Below are 19,621 nucleotides of genomic sequence, written 5' to 3'. Positions count from 1 at the left end.
TTACTGAGGTAAATCTACGTCCACGGGAAGAAAAGAGAGCAGAGTTGTATTGCTTGATCTGTTTTCTACAGCTTACAAATACAAGCTTGCTATATGATATTTTCTCTCTAGAGTTGGTGAATCCTCTATCGGATCTAAGTTCCGTTTATATATAGAACTGAGATCGTGGCTTGCATCACCACCCTAAGTCGTGGAGGTCACGGAGGTCATGAGATCCTGCATGGCCACTAATTAGGCGGTGGCTTACATCATCAGTAATTATGTCGTGGATGTCGTGGAGAACTGAGAGCCTGCATGGGTCCACCACTAGATAGATCGTGTCTCCCAGTTCGGTATTGCCGAGCAGCTTTTGCCGATGCTGAGAGTAGAGCTTGATGCCGACCTGAGGGCAGAGCTTGATTGGTTGGCTTTTACCGAGCTGTAGGCTGAGGCCGAACTCTTTGGTTGTGCCGAACTGAACTCTTAGCCGAACTCTTTGGTCATGCCGAACTAATACTCTTTCTCGGGCTTTGTGCTGGCTTGTTTAGTACGTACTCCATCACAGACCTTCCGCATCTGGCGCCAGTAGTCGCCGTAGGGGCAGAAGGCGATGCCGCTGGAGCGGTAGAATATGATCTCAGCCACCAGCTTGTCCGCGAAGCTGGGGTCGAGATCCTTGAGCATTTGCCTCGGGCGACGAGACGACGAAAGCGCTGTTAGCGCAGAGCTTGAGGTGCATTAAGGGGACGTACTGCTTCGACAGATCTGTCAAGCAACGGCAGGTAGGACTGCTCATTTGGTGGAGATTTCCGATTATAGGAAGAGTTTTCGGGCCAGGTGGCAATTTATTCCTTGGCTTGCTATTTTTCCATTTCTTCAACAGCAGTATCAAAACTACAGGTATAATCAGAGTAAGAATTAGCTTAATCATTCTTATATTTTGTGGAATAGCTTTGTTGTTGTGCTTCAATTTATAATTTTGCTTGCCTAAAAGTATAATGGAAACTTCGAGTGTATGGTCCAAAAACACAAAATTAGCCATAATTTCTTTTAATTTAATTCTTAAACATTAATAATAACAATTACATATAATTTATTTCTTTGATAATACGATACACATGCTAATTATTTTAACTTAATATTCTTAGATAAGCATATTTATTTATCTCTAGGAAAGAAACAAGAAAAATAAAAATAGGATATTTTAAGATCAGATAAAATCTATGAAGCGTTCTGGCTCAGGTGACAGAGCCGTTGGGGTTGTGGTCGGTATCAAAGGATGCATAAGCTAATTAATTATATGGAGTAACGACCACAGATAAATTGTGTTTTCTTGCAGCTGTCAACCCATTATTCTCAGTCATGTCTAAATCCTCAGCTCTGACACCTGTCGGAAGTACCCAATCGAAGTTGTAGAGCAATTGTGATAGAGTAAACTCGACATTAGCCAAACCATATGTTATCCCAGGGCACATTCTTTTGCCAGCTCCAAACGGCAGAAAATGATAATGATCACCACCTACAAAATCCAAAGATTGATTCTCGAATCTCTCGGGCTTGAACATCTCTGGGTCTTTCCAGTACCTCGGGTCCCTATGCATTGCCCAAATATTTATCGTCACCTTTTCTCCAGCAGGTATGGTGTATCCATTCATCATATGTTCTTCCTTGGAAGCTCTATACAACATCGGAATTGGAGGGTGCAGCCTCAGTGCCTCTTTGATCACTAGTTTTAGATATTTCAGATTACGAACTATGTCGTTTTGTTCAGTACTATTTCCTTTTAGAGCTTGTCTTACTTCAGCTTGTGCCTTTGCCATCACTTGAGGGTGCCTCAACAGTTCTGTCATGGTCCAGTCAATAGTTCCTGCTGAAGTATCAGTTCCGGCAACGAAAACATCCTGCATGTTATGAAAAGAGGGAAAAAAATTAAATTAATTAACAATTTTTCTATATAAAGGTTAATTCCAAGTTCCCAACTAAATATTATCGAAGCCTCTCCTTATACTACATCGACAAATTGGTGATCATGACTCATCTATAAATGAGTGAATAATTCTCCCTCTTTACAAGACATTTTAAGAAAGTGAGTAACCAATCTCTAATATCAAAGCGGCTCATATCAATGATTGATTTCTTTGTTTCAAATGTGGAAGTCTAATGATCATTCTAGCCCACACATTGTGGAGCGCATTGAAACTCTTTCTTGTCCCACATTGACAAATTGGTAATCATGGCTCCTATATAAATGAGTGGATAACCCGCTACATACAATGTTTTTTAAGAGGCTGAGTGACTCATTAATTGTAACAAACTTTAAAATAAAATAACCATTCCATATTTGTGCAAAAAACCTTTTACATTTGTAATTTAATACTCACTTTGTCCCCTAAAAGTAGAACCTTTTGAGGACAGATATGATAGATAGTGAGACCCAATGAATGGGAAAAAGTTTTTAAAAAAGAAGGTGACTAATTTTTTTGGATAAACCAAAATGACAAAAAGAGACATTTTTTTAGGAACAAAGAGGGAGTAGTCACTAAATGATAAATACTCCCTCCGTCCAGGCTAAGATGACACATTCCTTAGCCAGCACGAGATTTTAGGAGTTTTAATGTGTTTAATTGGAGATAGAAAAGGTGGGTGGAAGTATTAAAATAGAGAGTGAAAGAAAGGTGAATATTTTAATAAGGATGAAAAAAGTGATTTAGTGTATTAATTGAAGAGAGAAAGTTTTCAAAAAAGGAAATGTGTCATCTTAATTGGGACAAACTAAAAAAGAAAAACGTGTCATCTTAAGTGGGACAGAGGGAGTACAATAATTAGAAAATGAAGTAACTAAAAACGAAGGCATATGATACGGACATCATCAATCACACCCCGAACCTCCCAACTCTAAACAAAACCAGGTCGTAGCCAAGCAGGTCGTATCCGATACGACAGCTGCAGTCGTGACTTCCTGACCACATCGTTGCGTGAGTCGAACCACATAGGGTCTTAGATATCTATAAATATATTTATTTCCTTTTGAGTTAGTAGGATTTTCTAAAAACTTATAATTAACATATGTCTTTGTTTTGACTGCGGTTTTGAATTTATAATACTCCCTCCATCCCACTTTAGGAGTCCCATTTGAGTTCGACACGAGTTTTAAGAAATTTAAAGGAATGTTGGTGAAAAAAGATAGTGGAATGTGAGTCCTACTTTTTTATATTAGTTTTATAATAACATTAGAGTGGAAAAAGGATAGTGGAATGTGGGGTCTAATACCATTTATGGAATATTCCAACCGGGACTCCTAAAGTGGGACACCCAAAAATGGTAAACCGGGACTCCTAAAATGGGATGGAAGGAGTATTATTTTCGTTTCAAGGAATTAGGGCATCTTTGATAACCACTCAATTCAGTCATTCTTTATACTAGTATGTCTTTTGGATCCCCGGCTGTGCTAAAAGCCACAACAGGGATGATGTGCTCTAATACCCACATATTTTATTCATAATAAAATGTTAAAATATTAAGTTTATTTGATATAAAATAATAGCTTGTTTGTAACAGCACCCCTGCTGAGCACAAAAGGATCCAAACCCATGTCTTTTGCGTCACTAATAAACTCTAAAAACCCTAATTTTCCCAAGAAACCCCAGCCCCAATTGTCGCAGTTGGCGACTCGTTCTGCGTCGATTGGCGCCGATTCTCTCTCGCCTGCTACGCGATACGAGTCTGTTCGTCCGACATCCACATTTAATTTTTAGAGAAATAGTAACCTTCACTTATCAATTTTGGTATATTTATTCAATTCCTATATTAGAGAGTAGGGATGATCAGAGTTTGAGTCTTACATGCAACACAGCCTTGATGTTGTCCTTGTCTATGGGAAACTGCAGCTTCCCTTCTTCCTTAACTCTAAGAAACACATCAACCAAATCCTCACTCCCAAACTCCGAATTCCCCAATTCATTCTCCACCCGATTTCTCCTATGCTGATCGATCACATTATCCAGAATCACATCAAGCTCCCACCGCATCTCCTTGAGCCGCCGCTTCGTCCAGCTCAACGCGCCAATGATTCGCGACGACGGAAACATATCCGCAATCTCAAAGCCTGAGGCCATCGCGGTCGCATCAGCCGTCAGCTTCAGAAACGCCTCATTATCCACAACGACGCCGCCAAACGCAGCGCGGCAAGTGACGGAGCTCGAGTGGGAGAAGATCTTCTCCGTCAAATTCACAATCCTTCCAGAAGATTCCCGCAAGGAGTCCATCAACCGCGACGTTTCGTCGCTTCGGATGGATTGGAACAACTGCACCATTTTAGGGCTCAAAAGTTCGTTGATGCAGAGCTTCCTCATCTGGCGCCAGTAGCCGCCGTAGGGGCTGAAGGCGATGTCGCTCGAGTGGTAGAGCATGATATCGGAGAACACGCGCTGCGGCTTCTCGGTGAAGCTAGGGTTGAGATCTTTAAGAATGTGTTTGGCCAAATCAGGTGACGAGACGACGACGACGTTGGACTCGCCGAGCTTGAGGTGCATTAAGGGGCCGTGCTGATTGGATAGATCTCTAAAACAGCGGAAGGGAGGATTGCTAATTTGGTGGAGATTTCCGATTATAGGAAGTTTTCTAGGGCCAGGTGGAAGTTTAATTGATTTGCTATTTCTGGATTTCTGCTGATTAGTGAACAAGAAGATGAAGATTGCAGACAGAATCAGAGCAGCAGCGGTTGTAATTAGGTCAGCCATTTTTCGTATTAAGGGATGGAATAATTGTTGAAGAACGATGTTGGCTACAGTATATATAGAAGATTTATAAGTGATAAGTATTTAAAATCCTCATTTTAATATGCCAATGTTGTATTTAAAATTATTATAGTTACAAGGTCATGTATTGGTAAGTACTCCCTCCGTCCGCAAATAGGAGTCACATTTCTATCCAGCACGAGTTTTAAGAAATGTAAAAAAAGTAAGTGGAAGATAGTTAGTGGCATATATGTTTCACTTGTATATATTTGTTTTAAATGATATGTAAGTGGAGTGAGTTAGTGGAATATATGACATCTTTACTATTTATAGTCATTATGAACTGGAACTCATATTCACAGACTGACCAAAATAGAAAAATGTGACTCATATTCGCAGACAGAGGGAATATAATACTTTATTCGTCTGCGATTAGGAGTTCGAGTTGAGTTCGCCACAAATTTTAAAAGATATAAAGGAAAATACGAAAAAAAGAAAAAGAAAAAGGAGATAGAGGAATGTGGAATGTTAGAGTGGGTTAATGTAATAATGGGGCCCTATGGTATGGGCATATATCTCATGTTTCTATTATTTAGTCTTTGATTTATCATATCATTCTCGTATTTACTTAGATATTACTCCTACATATTGGTAAGATATTACTGTATCCTACATATTATTTTTACTTTATTAGACTTGATTTACTTTATTGTATCCTACATATTATAAATGTGTGGAGTATTAGACTTGATTTACTTTATTTTGGTATAAGATATTATTGTATCCTACATATTATAAATGTGTGGAGTATTCCTGATCATTAATCAGTTCGAGAAACAACAAGTCATTTATTTTTATTTGTCTTCTTTCCCACGTTTGAGATGCGAAACCCAAATTTCCTCGACAAAGAACACCGATCGCCTAGCATCAATCGCCGCCGTTCAAACCCCTCAAATCGACCATGGCCATATCACCCTACTTACCATTTATAGTAAAAGTAAATCGAGACTCATTATCACCAACAGACCGAAATGACAAAGCTGGACTCCTAATCACGGACCGCGAAAGTATCAAAAAATTGTAACATAGGGGTTGATTATATGGATGGTAACCTGTCCAAACAAGAATTCTTGAACAACAAACAACCAGTTCATATATTCGCGACCAAGAACCATTACTGGCCTCGTGAGAGAAATTATGATATATAATATATTTAAGAAGGATAAAATATGACTCATGCACCAAATCATGTGTAAGATTTGATTCCAAAAATACCCTTACGATGATATTAGACTTTAGAGTTGACGATACCCAGTTAAAAGTTTACGCCTTTACGGATCTAATGGTTTGTATTATCTAACGAGGTGTTTTAAGAGGGTACTCTACTATAATAGTCTAATACACTACTACAACTATATATCTTATTGGATAACAACTAGCACTTGAGAATGGTTGGATTTAGTGAATGAATCACTAACATTGAAACATTACGAATATCAACTATCTATATAAAAATGTCTGTCGTGATTAAAACTTACAATTATCAACTCATTTTATATAAATATCAAACGGAGTTAAAGAGAACATTGTATTGGCATTATCTATTATACATTTATAACTGCCTGTAAATGGAAGTTAGTATTATATTAAAGATGTAATTATCATTTGATTAATTCACGTTTTTCAATATATCCACATTAAAAGTGTACTTATTAGATGGTGGGTAAGTAGAGTTGGGTAAAATTATAATCTAATAGTGAAGGACATGAGTTTATGATCATTAAGTAGAGCTTAATTTGAACACCAGAAAGGATCTTGCTACATATTTTATCCATATTTTATGTGATCGCCTTATATGAGCATTATCTTTGTTTAATGAATGTTTAGTAATATTTATTTTGTTTTATGTATTTAGTTTGATTCTAATATATTAAAAATATTATTGATGTTTAAAATTTTACAAAATTCATAAAAACAAAGCTCGATTAGTTAGTTTTCTTTATTATTTTATTTATTTATTTGAAGTTATAGAGAAAACGATGAATTTGTAAAATTAAAAATGTCAATAACATATATAAAGTATTAAAATCAAACTATATATAAAAAATAAAATAAACAACGCTAATGACAAGGATAGTGCTCATGTAAGGTGCTCACATAACGTATGTAGCATCTCAGTTCTCTTTTAAACACCCTATAAAAATAAAGTAAGATTCTAAATGTTTTTACTAATTCTTAATATTATACTAGGAGTAATTGTTAGTACTTAACATGAGTGTGTTATATTGCTAACTCACCTTTAAATTGCTAACTACAAATAAATGATAGACATTAGATCTTCAAATCAAAGGCTAAGATCATTCAATTCCGAGTATCAATATAGTGAACAAAAAATCTCAATTAGGGTATTTATGTCAATTTACAATAAGTAGTTATAACTAACTTTTAAAAAATATCACAAAATTTTAAATTCGTATAACTATCTCAATTTAAATTATTTTTCACACAACATATATTAAATTAAAGGTTTTTTCATAAGTATTCTAACTAGATCTCAATGGCATATGTTTGGATGTCAAAATTTGAATTTATTTTTATGATTTTTGGAATTTTTCGACAAACAGCTAAATGTCAACATATCTGCCATAATATGTCAATATAATGTGTATAGAATGTAAATATTAAATTGTGTTGACATACTCAATGCATTGTGTTGATATGTTTAATATACTATATTGACATCCGATTCAAAACCCTAACTTTGGTAGTTATTCCTATCTTTTTAATATTAAAAAATAAAAAAATAAAATTACTTATGGCAATTTATAGACCATTAGATCTCTAAAATCATATAATGTTAAATTAGTTGCAGTTAGCAATTAAGGGGTGAGTTAGCAATTGATCACATCTCGTACTTTACATATATGTGTCTCGCTGTTATTATACCCCGAATTAGTTATACGCCATATTTTTTTTTCATTTAATTCTAAAACATTAATAATAAAGAACCGGCTATAATTCATCTCAATTTTTTTTCTCTGTGTTCTCTAATTGATCTCTATCTTGTTTTACAAAATTTTCAAAGGATTAATAATTATTACTATTTCAATTTGAATATCTCAAATGTTATTAGTAAGTGTATTCATTTTGTTTATTTAAAATTATTGAATACCAATGCTATATATATTTATTTATATGTGGTTTAGATTTTTTACTCCCCCGTCCACCAATAATTGTCCCATTTTGTCGTTTTCGTCTATTCATCAATAAATGTTTCAACTATTTTTTCACTACTTTTGGTAATATACCTCACATTACATACACTAACTTTATCACACTTATATTTTATTATAAAACTAATATATAAAAGTAGGACTAGCCTTCTACTAATCTTTTCTACTCATTTTCTCTATATTTCTTAAAATCCATACCCGGTTAAACTAGACCTTGTATTGGTGGTCGGTGGAAGTAATAATAATCTTTTACCCAAAACACTATACCTTAATATCATAATCTAAATCAGTGCTTATAGTTGAACATTAAAAGTGTGGTTGAATTACTGAACTTAGATGGGGGAAAAGTAGGTAGAGTTGGGTAAAATTGTATGGTGCAGGACCCAAAAACTATAGTGCAGGACCCAAAATCCCAAAACTAATTAATGGCTAGAGTGATCCAAACAGATCCAAGGAGTTGGGTGAAGATTGTGGTTGTTGTGCCTGTAATGCTGTGAAAATTTGAAGATATGATCGAATACTAGATGATGGATGAATTTGTGTGTGTAATATCTTTGTTAAGTTCACTATAGACTATACTACTGAATTACTTATTATATGTTTTGTGTGATTGTTTAGTTATGTAATTTTTTATGTGATTGGTCATCTTCAACAGGGGAGCGAGTGGCATTTTCTCTCTGGAAATCAAGCAATATATAGACAAAATCCAAGTGATGAAATGCTTGGACTTTGTCAATTATCTATCCTGACGATTTATTCATAATCTGGTATCGATTCAAGTCAGAAATCATCTATCTTAAAATAAATAGGATAATTTGAGTGTTGTAAATTTTTAAATTTTCATTAATTATAAATTTTGCATACAAACCTCTAAATTACAGAATGATTAAGTTGTTCTAATTCTACAACCAATTAAATATTCAGGTACTGACATGATTTAATGACTTACTTATACTCTTTCTGTCCCATAAAAATAAGAATTTGGGGACGACACGAGTTTTAATTTGAAATTGGTAAAGTAGAAGTGATGTAGAAAGAAAATGTGATTGAATTATTGTTAGTGGAAAATAGTCCACCTTGTAAAAGACAAAAGACTTACTAAAAATAAAAAGAGATTATTTCTATTGCACAGCCTAAAATGAAAAAAAAAATTATTTTTATGAGACAAAGGAAATAGTATAATATTATCAAATGTTTTGTCACATTGACAAGGTTTCAAAGGTTAGCAATTGTCTTCATATTGCCAACCCTATAGCCGCAATTGTATATGAGAGTTTTAAAGTTGGCGGCTTACAATAAATTTGCTATACCATCATAGTAAACTTTTGATGGATCTCAACTACCTCAATAAGCTGTATTCAGATTAGTCCCTTCCTATTAGTCTGTAGAGCTTAATTGTCCTTTTTTCATCGATCTCAGAGATATTTTGTCAATCTTCCTATTTGAACATATATTATTATTTAATATACTGCATCTGTCCCATAATATATGACACACTTGGATAATGATAAGTGATTTTAAGAGATATTATTTTATGTGTTGAGTGGAGAGAGAAAATAGTATATTTATATTAATGTAAAAGAGAAACTTTTTCTATAAAATGAATGTGACATTTTTTATGAGATAAACTAAAAAGTAAAGTGTGACATCTACTATGAGACGGATGGAGTATGACATAAAGAGGGTGTTTGGTAACAATAGTACAATAAGTTACAAACTATTTTCTAGCTTTAAACCTTAGTAAATAACCCGTGTTATTTTTATGGCCCTGTCATGAAGTCTATTTTTCGTCTAGATTATTAATCCACAATTGCGGTGGATTAACAAACATTTTTGGATGTTGAACCAAGATAGTGGAACAAAATTACTAAATTGTCATTTATCTTTCTTATTTTTAATTTGTGCATTTACATTATTAAAGTTATTTTAGTCGTATACATAAAAACACAAGAATATTATAGTATAATTGCATATGCAATATAATTGCAATACCAGTTTTTCTTGTACAAGTTGGTTATTAGGCATTCTTCGTGTCTAAATCGGACTGGGCAACATGTCAATTCACAATTGAACCGATTGATCCAGTCCGATTTTTAAAATATTCACATTGTTTTACTTAAAATACATGTGGAGCCGCTACAACAATCAAAGGACACTTTTTATGGATTGTGCTTCCACTGGATTCACTTACATCTAACTCCTTCATTTTCGGTCTATTAGGCAATCTAAAATCAAACTTGTGTACCAACTTGGCTAAGGCAAGCTCATCCACCGCCACCGCGAATGTAATACCCGGGCAACCCCTCCTGCCTGCCCCAAACGGAGTCAACTCAAAATGCAGACCTCTAAAGTCTATACTCGACTCAAGGAATCTCTCTGGGCGAAATTCCTCAGGATATTTCCACAATGAAGGATCCCTAGAAATCGCCCAAACATTAATCATCACACGCGTACCAGATGCGACGTCATAGCCCAATACTCTTGTGTCTTGAGTTAATTCATGAGGGACCAACAATGGGATCGGCGAATGCAACCTTAGACTCTCCTTCATCACTGCTTTTAGATAAGGCATTTTCTCCAAGTCTTGCTCATAAATTTCATCCTTACTTCCAGCTACTTCTCTCACTTCATTTTGCAAAGTTTTCATGGCTTCTGGATTTCGTATGAGCTCTGCCATCGCCCACTCAAGAGCTGTAAATGTAGTATCAGTTCCCGCACCAAACATATTCTACAAGAGAAATATTCAATCAAACAGGGGCAGCCATAATAAGAAAATACCGGGGTTTAAGACACTATAAAAGAATATTTGTCTGTAAGAAAAATATAAATCGGTGAAACTCGTAATTAGGAGTGTATTTTTCTGCGTTTTCCACTGTACAACAAATATAAGTATTTCCATAAGAAAACACACGAGTATTTCTATAGGAAAACAAAAACATACATATGGTAAAAGAAAAGTATTCATACCAAAACGATAGCTTTGATAGTGTCATCTTCAATAGGGGCGAGACTTGCATTCTCTCTCTGAAAATCAAGCAATATGTCCACAAAATCCAGCTCACCACCATCATCCTCTCTCCTCTCTCTAACCCGATGTTCTTGAAGCACAGATTCCAGAAACTTATCGATCTCCTTAGCCACTCTTTCTACTCTCTTATCCAAACCATCAAACCTTCTAGTCCAACTCAAACATGGAATGTATTCCCACAAAGGTAAAACCCCCAACAGCACCCCAAACTCAGCAAACGTCTTCCTGAATTCACTCCCTAAACCATACTTCCTCCCCAGGGCCACTCTGCTGATCACGTCGTTCGTCAGCGACGCCATGACGTCGCTCAAGTTCACGGGTTTTGAAGAAGCACCCAACCTTCTGATCTTGTCGACCATGAGGGAAGTCTCTTCCTCCCTTACGCAGCGATAGGACTGAACCCTTTTGCTGCTCAGAAGATGAAGCACGCATATGCTGCGGTTCTTCCGCCAGAGTTCTCCATACGGTGCGAACGCCACATCCCGGTTGTTGTAGAACAGCCGGTTCGCGATGCTGAGTTGGGGCCGGTTTGAGAAGATCAGGTCCTGTTTTTTCATGATCTCACGTGCCGCCTCAGCCGAGGAGGCGATGAGAACGGGGACCTTGCCGAAGTGGAGCAGCATGAGGGGGCCGTAGCGGCGTGAGAGTGATTGGAGGGATCTGTGGGGGGCTGAGCCCAGCTGATGGAGGTTTCCGATTAGCGGGAGCTTTGCTGGAGAAGGTGGAAGCTTTCCCCGGGGCTTCGGAGAGTTGCTGCGGCGCCATTTTTGGAGGAAAAAGAAGAAGACGGATGCGGAGAGTAGCACAGCCAAGAAATGTGAGAGAGAAACCATTTTTGGTTTGGAGAGACTAATGTGTAAAAAGAAGCAAATGGCAAAGGGAGTTTTGTAGATGCCTTCGATTAGAAAGTCAACTGAAATTAAAAATGTGATTAGAAAGTCCACTTTGAGAGGGAGTGATAAACACACTTCTAAACACTTGTGAGCGCATGTACTTCAAGGTAATCAACGAGCTAGTAGTGAAAATGCACTAATAAGCTTTGCTTGATTTGATTTGTATTCTTGTCACACTCTTTATTTCTTGGTACAATTTTTGAGGCAACTATGAAGTCTAGTTCTTAGCATCCGTGTTTCTTTAGTAGTTTTTCTCTTGTTTTGTTTGAGGACAAACAAATAATTAAGTTTCAAACACAGATTTTGCATGTTTTTAAGGACTAGATTTGACTTGTTTTAAATGTCCATCATGCAAATTATGTTCTTAAATTGCATATGTTATACATTTGGTATTTTTGACGTGTTTGTTGATAAATGATAGAAAAAGGTGAAAAAAGGCAAAAGTGCAGCAGCCTCTGTTCGAGCCCATTTTTTCAGTGATTTTGAAGTCCAGTCAGTGCTTACTACATGTCATTCTCTTCGTCTTCGAAAGAGCTTCACGTGGATATCTTGCATGTCTCAATCGGAGTTTTGTGGGGAAAGTTATGACAATTCTACGAACGTTGGGCAGTGTAGTCAAAGCTGGCGGAAATTTATGCGGAAATTCACGGAAGAAACGAAATTATTATATTGTGAAGCCAAATCTCTCCTATTTCTTGTAGGGCACGAAATTCATAAAAAAAATGAACCTTTTTCCAGCCTATAAATACCTCTGAACCTAATTCATACTCTTTATCTCAGAGCCTCCAATCCTTCCCCTCTCTACACTTCTTCCATTCCATATTCCACCCTTAAATTCATCCATCTTCCATTGAGCGGAGTTCTGCAGATCCAGACAAGAGAAGACTGAAGATTGAAGATTCAACCTTGGGTTTTATCAATTTCTTTCATGTCTCGTACTTTATTTGTAGTTTTTACTTGTCTATGAGTTAAACATCAATTGTGGAATTTTTGGTGAAGATATTCGATTGATTTTCCTTGTTAGCTCTTGTAGTTATTTGATTTATCCTTGCGCTTTCTATATTCAATTGATTAGCTACCTCTTGAATACATGTTAGAGTTGATTAGAGTACTCGGGAGACGAAATAGTTGACTTGGAAAATGGATAATTCACACTTTAATTTAATAGAATTCGGGAGAGTTGAGGTTTCACGTGGGGTCATTGGTCTTAACGATCTTTTAGGAGTTAGATGTTAGAGATTTAAAGAGGACTTTGATTTCAACACCTAATCTACGGATTTCTCACCTCGGGAGAGGGTTTAATTCAGTTAAGTGATCGACTTAATAACTCTAGAGACCGTAATTCAAGAAAGTCGATTGTGTTTTGGATCCTAATATTCTACATTCATATGCCTGCTTTGTATCATTGTGTATATGCTTTCTTTTTATTTTTTTATTTATTTTTCAGTCTAGTTTAATAAAATCAAACCAAAAAAAAACATCTGTGTCTTTAAATAGTATATGACGCTTAGTATATGATAGTCAGTTGCAATCTTATTCCCCGTGTTCGATATCCCGGTTCTGGCCTTTAGCTATAGTAGATCTACCATGTAAACTTGCAGGTATTTTTATTGCTAATAAATAGTGCATCACCTACCTTGCTACCTATGTATAGACACATAAATATTATTTATTTTATTATTGAACGCCATGTTCGCCGTACTAATACGCCATATCCCTGTGGCGGTTTTTAGGCAAACCGCCATACGAGATTGATAACATTGATATCTACATATATATATATATATATATGTATGCTATATTGATAGAGACTTCATTGCAACAACAGCCAATGATATAGTATAGTGTTCCAAATCATGGTGCAGGAGATGCAAGTGCAAGAAGAGGAACAGCTCTATGGATTGTCACCCCGGGACTCTCACTCATGTCCAAATCTTTTGGTTCAACCCCATTAGCCAATTTCCAGTCGAATTTCCGAACCAGATGAGCTAAAAGAAGCTCCATCTCGGCAGAAGCATATGGGATCCCAGGACAGCCTCTTCTTCCACCCCCAAACGGAATCAGCTCGAAATCTAGGCCCTTGAAGTCTATAGAAGAATTCAAGAATCTCTCTGGCATAAACGTTTGTGGTTGGTCCCATGAGACGGGGTCCCTGCCTATAGCCCAGGCGTTGATCATCACGATTGTTCCTGCAGAAATGTCAAAACCTTTCACTTGTACATCTTTGCTTGCAAGCCTAGGCACAAGCAGTGGGAGTGGCGGATGTAAACGCATAGCTTCCTTCATCACAGCCTTCAAGTAATGCATTTTTTGTACATCTTCGTCTCTTATCTCTTGTTTCTGCTTCAGTATTCCTCGTACTTCGTGCTGCATCTTTTCCATCACTGTGGGGTGTCGTAAGAGTTCTGACATTGTCCATTCCATAGTTGTGGATATTGTATCAGTTCCACCCACAAATATATCCTGCCAAATCAATGCAATGGAAGTTGAAATTTGAATATCATACTATAAATATAATAGTAATACCATGGTGGATGTGCATTGACAATAATACAAATACGAGATGTAACGTGGAAACAAGATGCAACAAACACACCATATCTTGACACATATTAGTGAAAACGGTTTAAGTAAGAGAGAGGAAAAGAAAAATGAGTAAAGTAAGATAGAGGAAGAGGAAAAGTAATGAAAGTAGAGCTAGTGGTTTAGTAAGTGTATTATTCATTTTGTTTATTTAAAATTATTGAATACCAATGCTATATATATTTATTTATATATGGTTTAGATTTTTTACTCCCCCGTCCACCAATAATTGTCTCATTTTTTCGTTTTCGTCTATTCATCAATAAATGTTTCAACTACTTTTTCACTACTTTTGGTAATATACCTCACATTACATACACTAACTTTATCCCACTTATATTTTATTATAAAACTAATATATAAAAGTAGGACTAGCCTTCTACTAATCTTTTCTACTCATTTTCTCTATATTTCTTAAAATCCATACCCGGTTAAACTAGACCTTGTATTGGTGGTCGGTGGAAGTAATAATAATCTTTTACCCAAAACACTATACCTTAATATCATAATCTAAATCAGTGCTTATAGTTGAACATTTAAAGTCTGGTTGAATTACTGAACTTAGATGGGGGAAAATTAGGTAGAGTTGGGTAAAATTGTATGGTGCAGGACCCAAAATCCCAAAACTAATTAATGGCTAAAGTGATCCAAACAGATCCAAGGAGTTGGGTGAAGATTGTGGTTGTTGTGCCTGTAATGCTGTGAAAATTTGAAGATATGATCGAATACTAGATGATGGATGAATTTGTGTGTGTAATATCTTTGTTAAGTTCACTATAGACTATACTACTGAATTATTATATGTTTTGTGTGATTGTTTAGTTATGTAATTTTTTATGTGATTGGTAATACTTATTTGCCAAAAAATAACCCTTGTTAAAACACAACTAAAAAATATTGATCCACACCACATGAACCCAAACGGATTAGTGTTTATATATCACAAGAAATTGAAATTGAAATTGTAAATGCAAAAAAAAGGAGATATATATAGATGTAGACAATAAGAGAGAGAATGAATACCAAAATTATTGCTTTGACGCTATCTCGATGAGAGGCATCAGCAGTTTTGTGATCATAGATATCAAGCAAAATATCCACAAAATATTCTGTATTTGTGTCCTTGACACCCATCCGTTCTTGAATCACACTCTCCAAAACTTGATCAAGCTTTTTAGCAGTGTTATCAAGTCTCCTATCGAAACCATTAACACGCCCAATCCAACCAAGCCACGGTATAAAATCGCCTATATCAATAATCCCCAAGAGCTCCATCAAATCCGCCATTGCATCTAAGAATTTCCTCCCATTTTCCGAATCGCGCAGCTTCGCGCCGAAGGCCGACCTTCCGACCACATCATTGCTAAAACTCTCAAACATCGCACTCAAGTCCACCGCAGTGTTACCAGAAGCTTCTCCAATCTTCTTGACAACAAGTGCAGCTTCTTCTTCGCGGATCGCGCGGTAAGATTGGACCCTTTTGTTGCTGAGCATCTGGAGAACAACGATGCTCCGCAGGCGCCGCCAGTATTCGCCGTAGGACGAGAGCGAGACGTTTCTGCATCCGTACACCATCTTCATCATGGCCTTGAAGCGGGGCCGGTTGGCGAAGGTGGTGTCGTGGGTCACCATGACTTCGCGGGCGAATTCGGCGGAGGAGACGATGACGACGGGGACGCTGCCGAAGTGGAGCAGCATGAGCGGGCCGTGCTTTTGGGATAAGGAGTGGATATCGCGGTGAGGAAAGGATGATCTGAGTTGGTGGAGATTTCCGATTATGGGTAGCTTTGGTGGTGAAGGGGGCAGTTTTTTCTTGCTTGATGATTTGAGGAAGATTCGGGTAAGGGATAATAGCAAGACGAGGGAGAGAAGAGACATGGTGATAAAGGGAGTTACTTGGATTTCCTCCATGTCTAAGGTTTGTATCCAAAAACTTAGATGAGTTTGATGAGGCTATTATTATTGGAACCTCATATATCCTTGATTAATCAACACGAAAGTCAAATTCAATATTACTACTCCTACTACACTAAAACACATGAGTCATCCAAAATATAAATTAACTTCGAATTCACACTATTAACATTTTTCAATTGATTGCTTAAGTTTGTGAGAAACTTTATACTACCCCGTCACACAATAGAGTCATATGATGTATTTCTTTTGGACACTAGACTTTAAAAAATTTGTATGTGAGAAAACAAATGTGTTGCTTTGAGTTAAAAAAAATAGAATTGACCAAAAAGTAATATTGTACGACTCAACTACCTACATTGGGTTGAAAGGAGTACTCCTTCCGTCTCTCAAAATTTGTCACTTATTTCCATTTTTATTCGTCCCTAAAAATTTGTCACCTTTCATTTTTAACATTTTTTTAGTGGAACTCACGTTCCACTAACTCATTCACGCTCATATTTTATTATAAAACTAATATATAAAAGTAGGACCCACATGCCGCTAACTTTTTCAACTAATTTTCTATTACATTTCTTAAAACTCGTGCCAGGCCAAATGGTGACAAATTATAAGGGATATTGTGGCCACGAAGAAAATCCAAATTAAAAATAATTAAACTGCACAAAGTCGCACCAGACCACGAGAATCACGTACTGCATAGAACTTCGTGTGACACCACAAATTGTTCCTAAAATAGTCAAGGAATTACGAAAATTAATTTAGGTTCCAATCAATTATCAATAAAATTGTCTTCATATTAAATAATGCCATATAATATTGAAGATCAATATCTTTTCTGATATCACCAATATCTTCATTTGTCACAACTAGAGATAGATTGGGGGTCTCTCCTTATCCTTATACCCCACACAACTAGAGATAGATTGGGGGGTCTCTCCTTATCCTTATAGCCCACAAAACTAGAGATAGAATGGGGGGTCGCTCCTTATCCTTATAGCCCACACAACTAGAGATAGATTGGGGGGGTCGCTCCTTATCCTTATAGCCCACACAACTAGAGATAGATTGTGGGGTCGCTCCTTATCCTTATAGCCCACACAACTACAGATAGATTGGGGGGTCGCTCCTTATCCTTATAGGCCACACAACTAGAGATAGATTGGGGGGTCGCTCCTTATCCTTATAGCCCACACAACTAGAGATAGATTGGGGGGTCGCTCCTTATCTTTATAGCCCACACAACTAGAGATAGATTGGGGGGTCGTGATAAGGGAAAAACTCTTATCAAGTGAAAAAGATAAAGAAAGTCGAGAGAAACCGTGCTCTGTCGACAATCAAAAATTCTAAACGGAAAACTAAATAAAGATAAAAGACAAATAATTATGATTTCACTGATTGAATAATGAGAATAACAATAGTCCTATTTATAATAGGGATACTAACTTAATGAGTAAGACAAAAGATATGGAAAAGATATGCAAATTCATAATTAACTAACTAAATAATAATAATAATAATAATAATCGTATCAACTCCCCCGTGGTTGAAAATCACCTTGTCCTCAAGGTGAAAATCAAGAAGCAACGATGAGATTACAGAAGCTTTGCGAGGCATACCCTCCGGGATCAAATGGGCACAGAACAAGTGAATTTCTCCCTTCGTACAACTTTGCAGCAACAAGGAAACCATCCAGATTGGGCTGTGAAGCCAATTCCGTGTAGTTGCCATCATTCGCAGCTCCTCCACAAATGATTTGTATTGAAGCAACAACATTTCCATTCATATTGGATTTAATCCACGTCATCAACTCAATATGTTCTTCCTAGGCAACATTGAGCGATGCGACCATCTTTTTCACTTCCTTGGTAGAACCATACTCATCTTCATCATCTACCAATGCCTCTTCCTCTCCAACGATATTGGGGATGCACGGCGTATAGATTGCCGCGTCAAGAGGGGGCGGGGCAACCATTAGCATCTCATCTCCGTCATATGACTTGCTGTTGAAGAGCATAACTTCGCTGCTGCACTTATCTTGGTGTTTTTCTTCCTCCGCATAGAGTTTTTCTTTCTGCCTCGTAGTAGCAGATTTTGATTTCTCCTCTACTGATATATTAGGAGCGTCTTCTCCATATTTCATGGACTGATAAGCAACATCCATGGGTTGATCACCACCATCATTGGCTTTATTGTCCTCAATCATCACCATATTGAAATTCAGAGGACAATTGACAACAACTTCATTAAGAATGAACTCATTCATGGATTTCAAACTGTCATACACTGCAGAGTTGTCGATGCGGCGGTCGATTACATCAAGGCGAGACTCCATCCTTTTGCACGCCTCCAATAATTGATCAAGCATCGCTTCAATCGGGTTTGGAGTTGTGGTGTCTAGACGAGGTGGCTGCGGCGCGGGCTGATTCCATCCTGAGTTATGGTTGGGGGCGGCGGCTGATCGTATGCCGAGACCTCGTGGAAGGGGCGTTGTCCCGGTGTCTCCTAGTAGGCAGGTGGGTCCCAGCAAATAGGACGGCGTCCGGGCGATGGTGGTGAGTACATATCTGGCTCATAGGATGGCAGTTGTTGATATGTGGTGGTCTGGCGCATCCATGGTGGGTCCCAGCTAGTGGGCTGTCGGGCGTGGTAGGGGTGACGCTGTTGGTGTCTGTCCGGCTGGTATGGTAGCAGCTGTAGGGCAGCGTGGAATTGATACGGCTGTTGCCAATCTGTGTAAACGGGCTGTCCGGACTGATAATCGGCATAGTTGCGTGACATCATGACAATAATTGGAGGATGAGAACACGATGAAAGCACCAATTGATAAGGGAAAAACCCTTCTCAAGTGAAAAAGATAAAGAAAGTCGTAGAGAAACCGTGCTCTGTCGACAATCGAAAATTCTAAACGGAAAACTAAATAAAGATAAAAGACAAATAATTATGATTTCATTGATTGAATAATGAGAATAACAATAGTCCTATTTATAATAGGGATACTAACTTAATGAGCAAGACAAAAGATATGGAAAAGATATGCAACTTCATAATTAACTAACTAAATAATAATAATAATAATAATAATAATAATAATAATCGTATCAGGTCGCTCCTTATCCTTATAGCCCACACAACTAGAGATAGATTGGGGGTCTCTCCTTATCCTTATAGCCCACACAACTAGAGATAGATTGGGGGGTCTCTCCTTATCCTTATAGCCCACACAACTAGAGATAGATTGGGGGGTCTCTCCTT

At 37.1% G+C, this 19,621-nt stretch overlaps 3 protein-coding genes across 3 annotated transcripts; all 3 read right to left on the bottom strand.

The window, feature by feature from the left end:
* Positions 1-1,027: 1,027 nt before the first annotated feature.
* Positions 1,028-4,725, bottom strand: LOC121811461 (premnaspirodiene oxygenase-like). Its single transcript, XM_042212320.1, has 2 exons — positions 3,822-4,725; positions 1,028-1,880 (listed from the first exon to the last, which is right to left on the bottom strand). The coding sequence occupies exons 1-2, from the start codon at positions 4,716-4,718 to the stop codon at positions 1,272-1,274; spliced, it is 1,506 nt and encodes a 501-aa protein (XP_042068254.1). The 5' UTR covers positions 4,719-4,725; the 3' UTR covers positions 1,028-1,271.
* A 5,178-nt stretch (positions 4,726-9,903) lies between these two features.
* On the bottom strand, positions 9,904-11,816 carry LOC121742547 (cytochrome P450 71A6-like). The gene is made up of 2 exons (XM_042135708.1): positions 10,916-11,816; positions 9,904-10,676 (listed from the first exon to the last, which is right to left on the bottom strand). Exons 1-2 carry the CDS (start codon positions 11,807-11,809, stop codon positions 10,065-10,067), a joined length of 1,506 nt encoding a protein of 501 aa, XP_041991642.1. The 5' UTR covers positions 11,810-11,816; the 3' UTR covers positions 9,904-10,064.
* Positions 11,817-13,424: 1,608 nt separating this feature from the next.
* On the bottom strand, positions 13,425-16,535 carry LOC121742549 (cytochrome P450 71A8-like). The gene is made up of 2 exons (XM_042135712.1): positions 15,476-16,535; positions 13,425-14,332 (listed from the first exon to the last, which is right to left on the bottom strand). The coding sequence occupies exons 1-2, from the start codon at positions 16,361-16,363 to the stop codon at positions 13,724-13,726; spliced, it is 1,497 nt and encodes a 498-aa protein (XP_041991646.1). The 5' UTR covers positions 16,364-16,535; the 3' UTR covers positions 13,425-13,723.
* Between the last annotated feature and the right edge of the window lie 3,086 nt (positions 16,536-19,621).

The sequence above is a fragment of the Salvia splendens genome, chromosome 7, assembly GCF_004379255.2.
Source record: "Salvia splendens isolate huo1 chromosome 7, SspV2, whole genome shotgun sequence".
Lineage (NCBI taxonomy): Eukaryota > Viridiplantae > Streptophyta > Magnoliopsida > Lamiales > Lamiaceae > Salvia > Salvia splendens.
The sequence above is the reverse complement of the archived record's forward strand: the minus strand, read 5'-3'. Positions and strand labels throughout refer to the sequence as shown.

Coding starts and splice junctions, on each gene's coding strand:
- LOC121742547 (XM_042135708.1), bottom strand. CDS start 11,809: ATGGTTTCTCTCTCACATTTCTTGGCTGTGCTACTCTCCGCATCCGTC. Junction 10,677..10,915: donor CTATCAAAGCTATCGTTTTG/GTATGAATACTT, acceptor TTTCTCTTGTAG/AATATGTTTGGTGCGGGAAC.
- LOC121742549 (XM_042135712.1), bottom strand. CDS start 16,363: ATGGAGGAAATCCAAGTAACTCCCTTTATCACCATGTCTCTTCTCTCC. Junction 14,333..15,475: donor GCGTCAAAGCAATAATTTTG/GTATTCATTCTC, acceptor TTGATTTGGCAG/GATATATTTGTGGGTGGAAC.
- LOC121811461 (XM_042212320.1), bottom strand. CDS start 4,718: ATGGCTGACCTAATTACAACCGCTGCTGCTCTGATTCTGTCTGCAATC. Junction 1,881..3,821: donor ACATCAAGGCTGTGTTGCAT/GTAAGACTCAAA, acceptor CATAACATGCAG/GATGTTTTCGTTGCCGGAAC.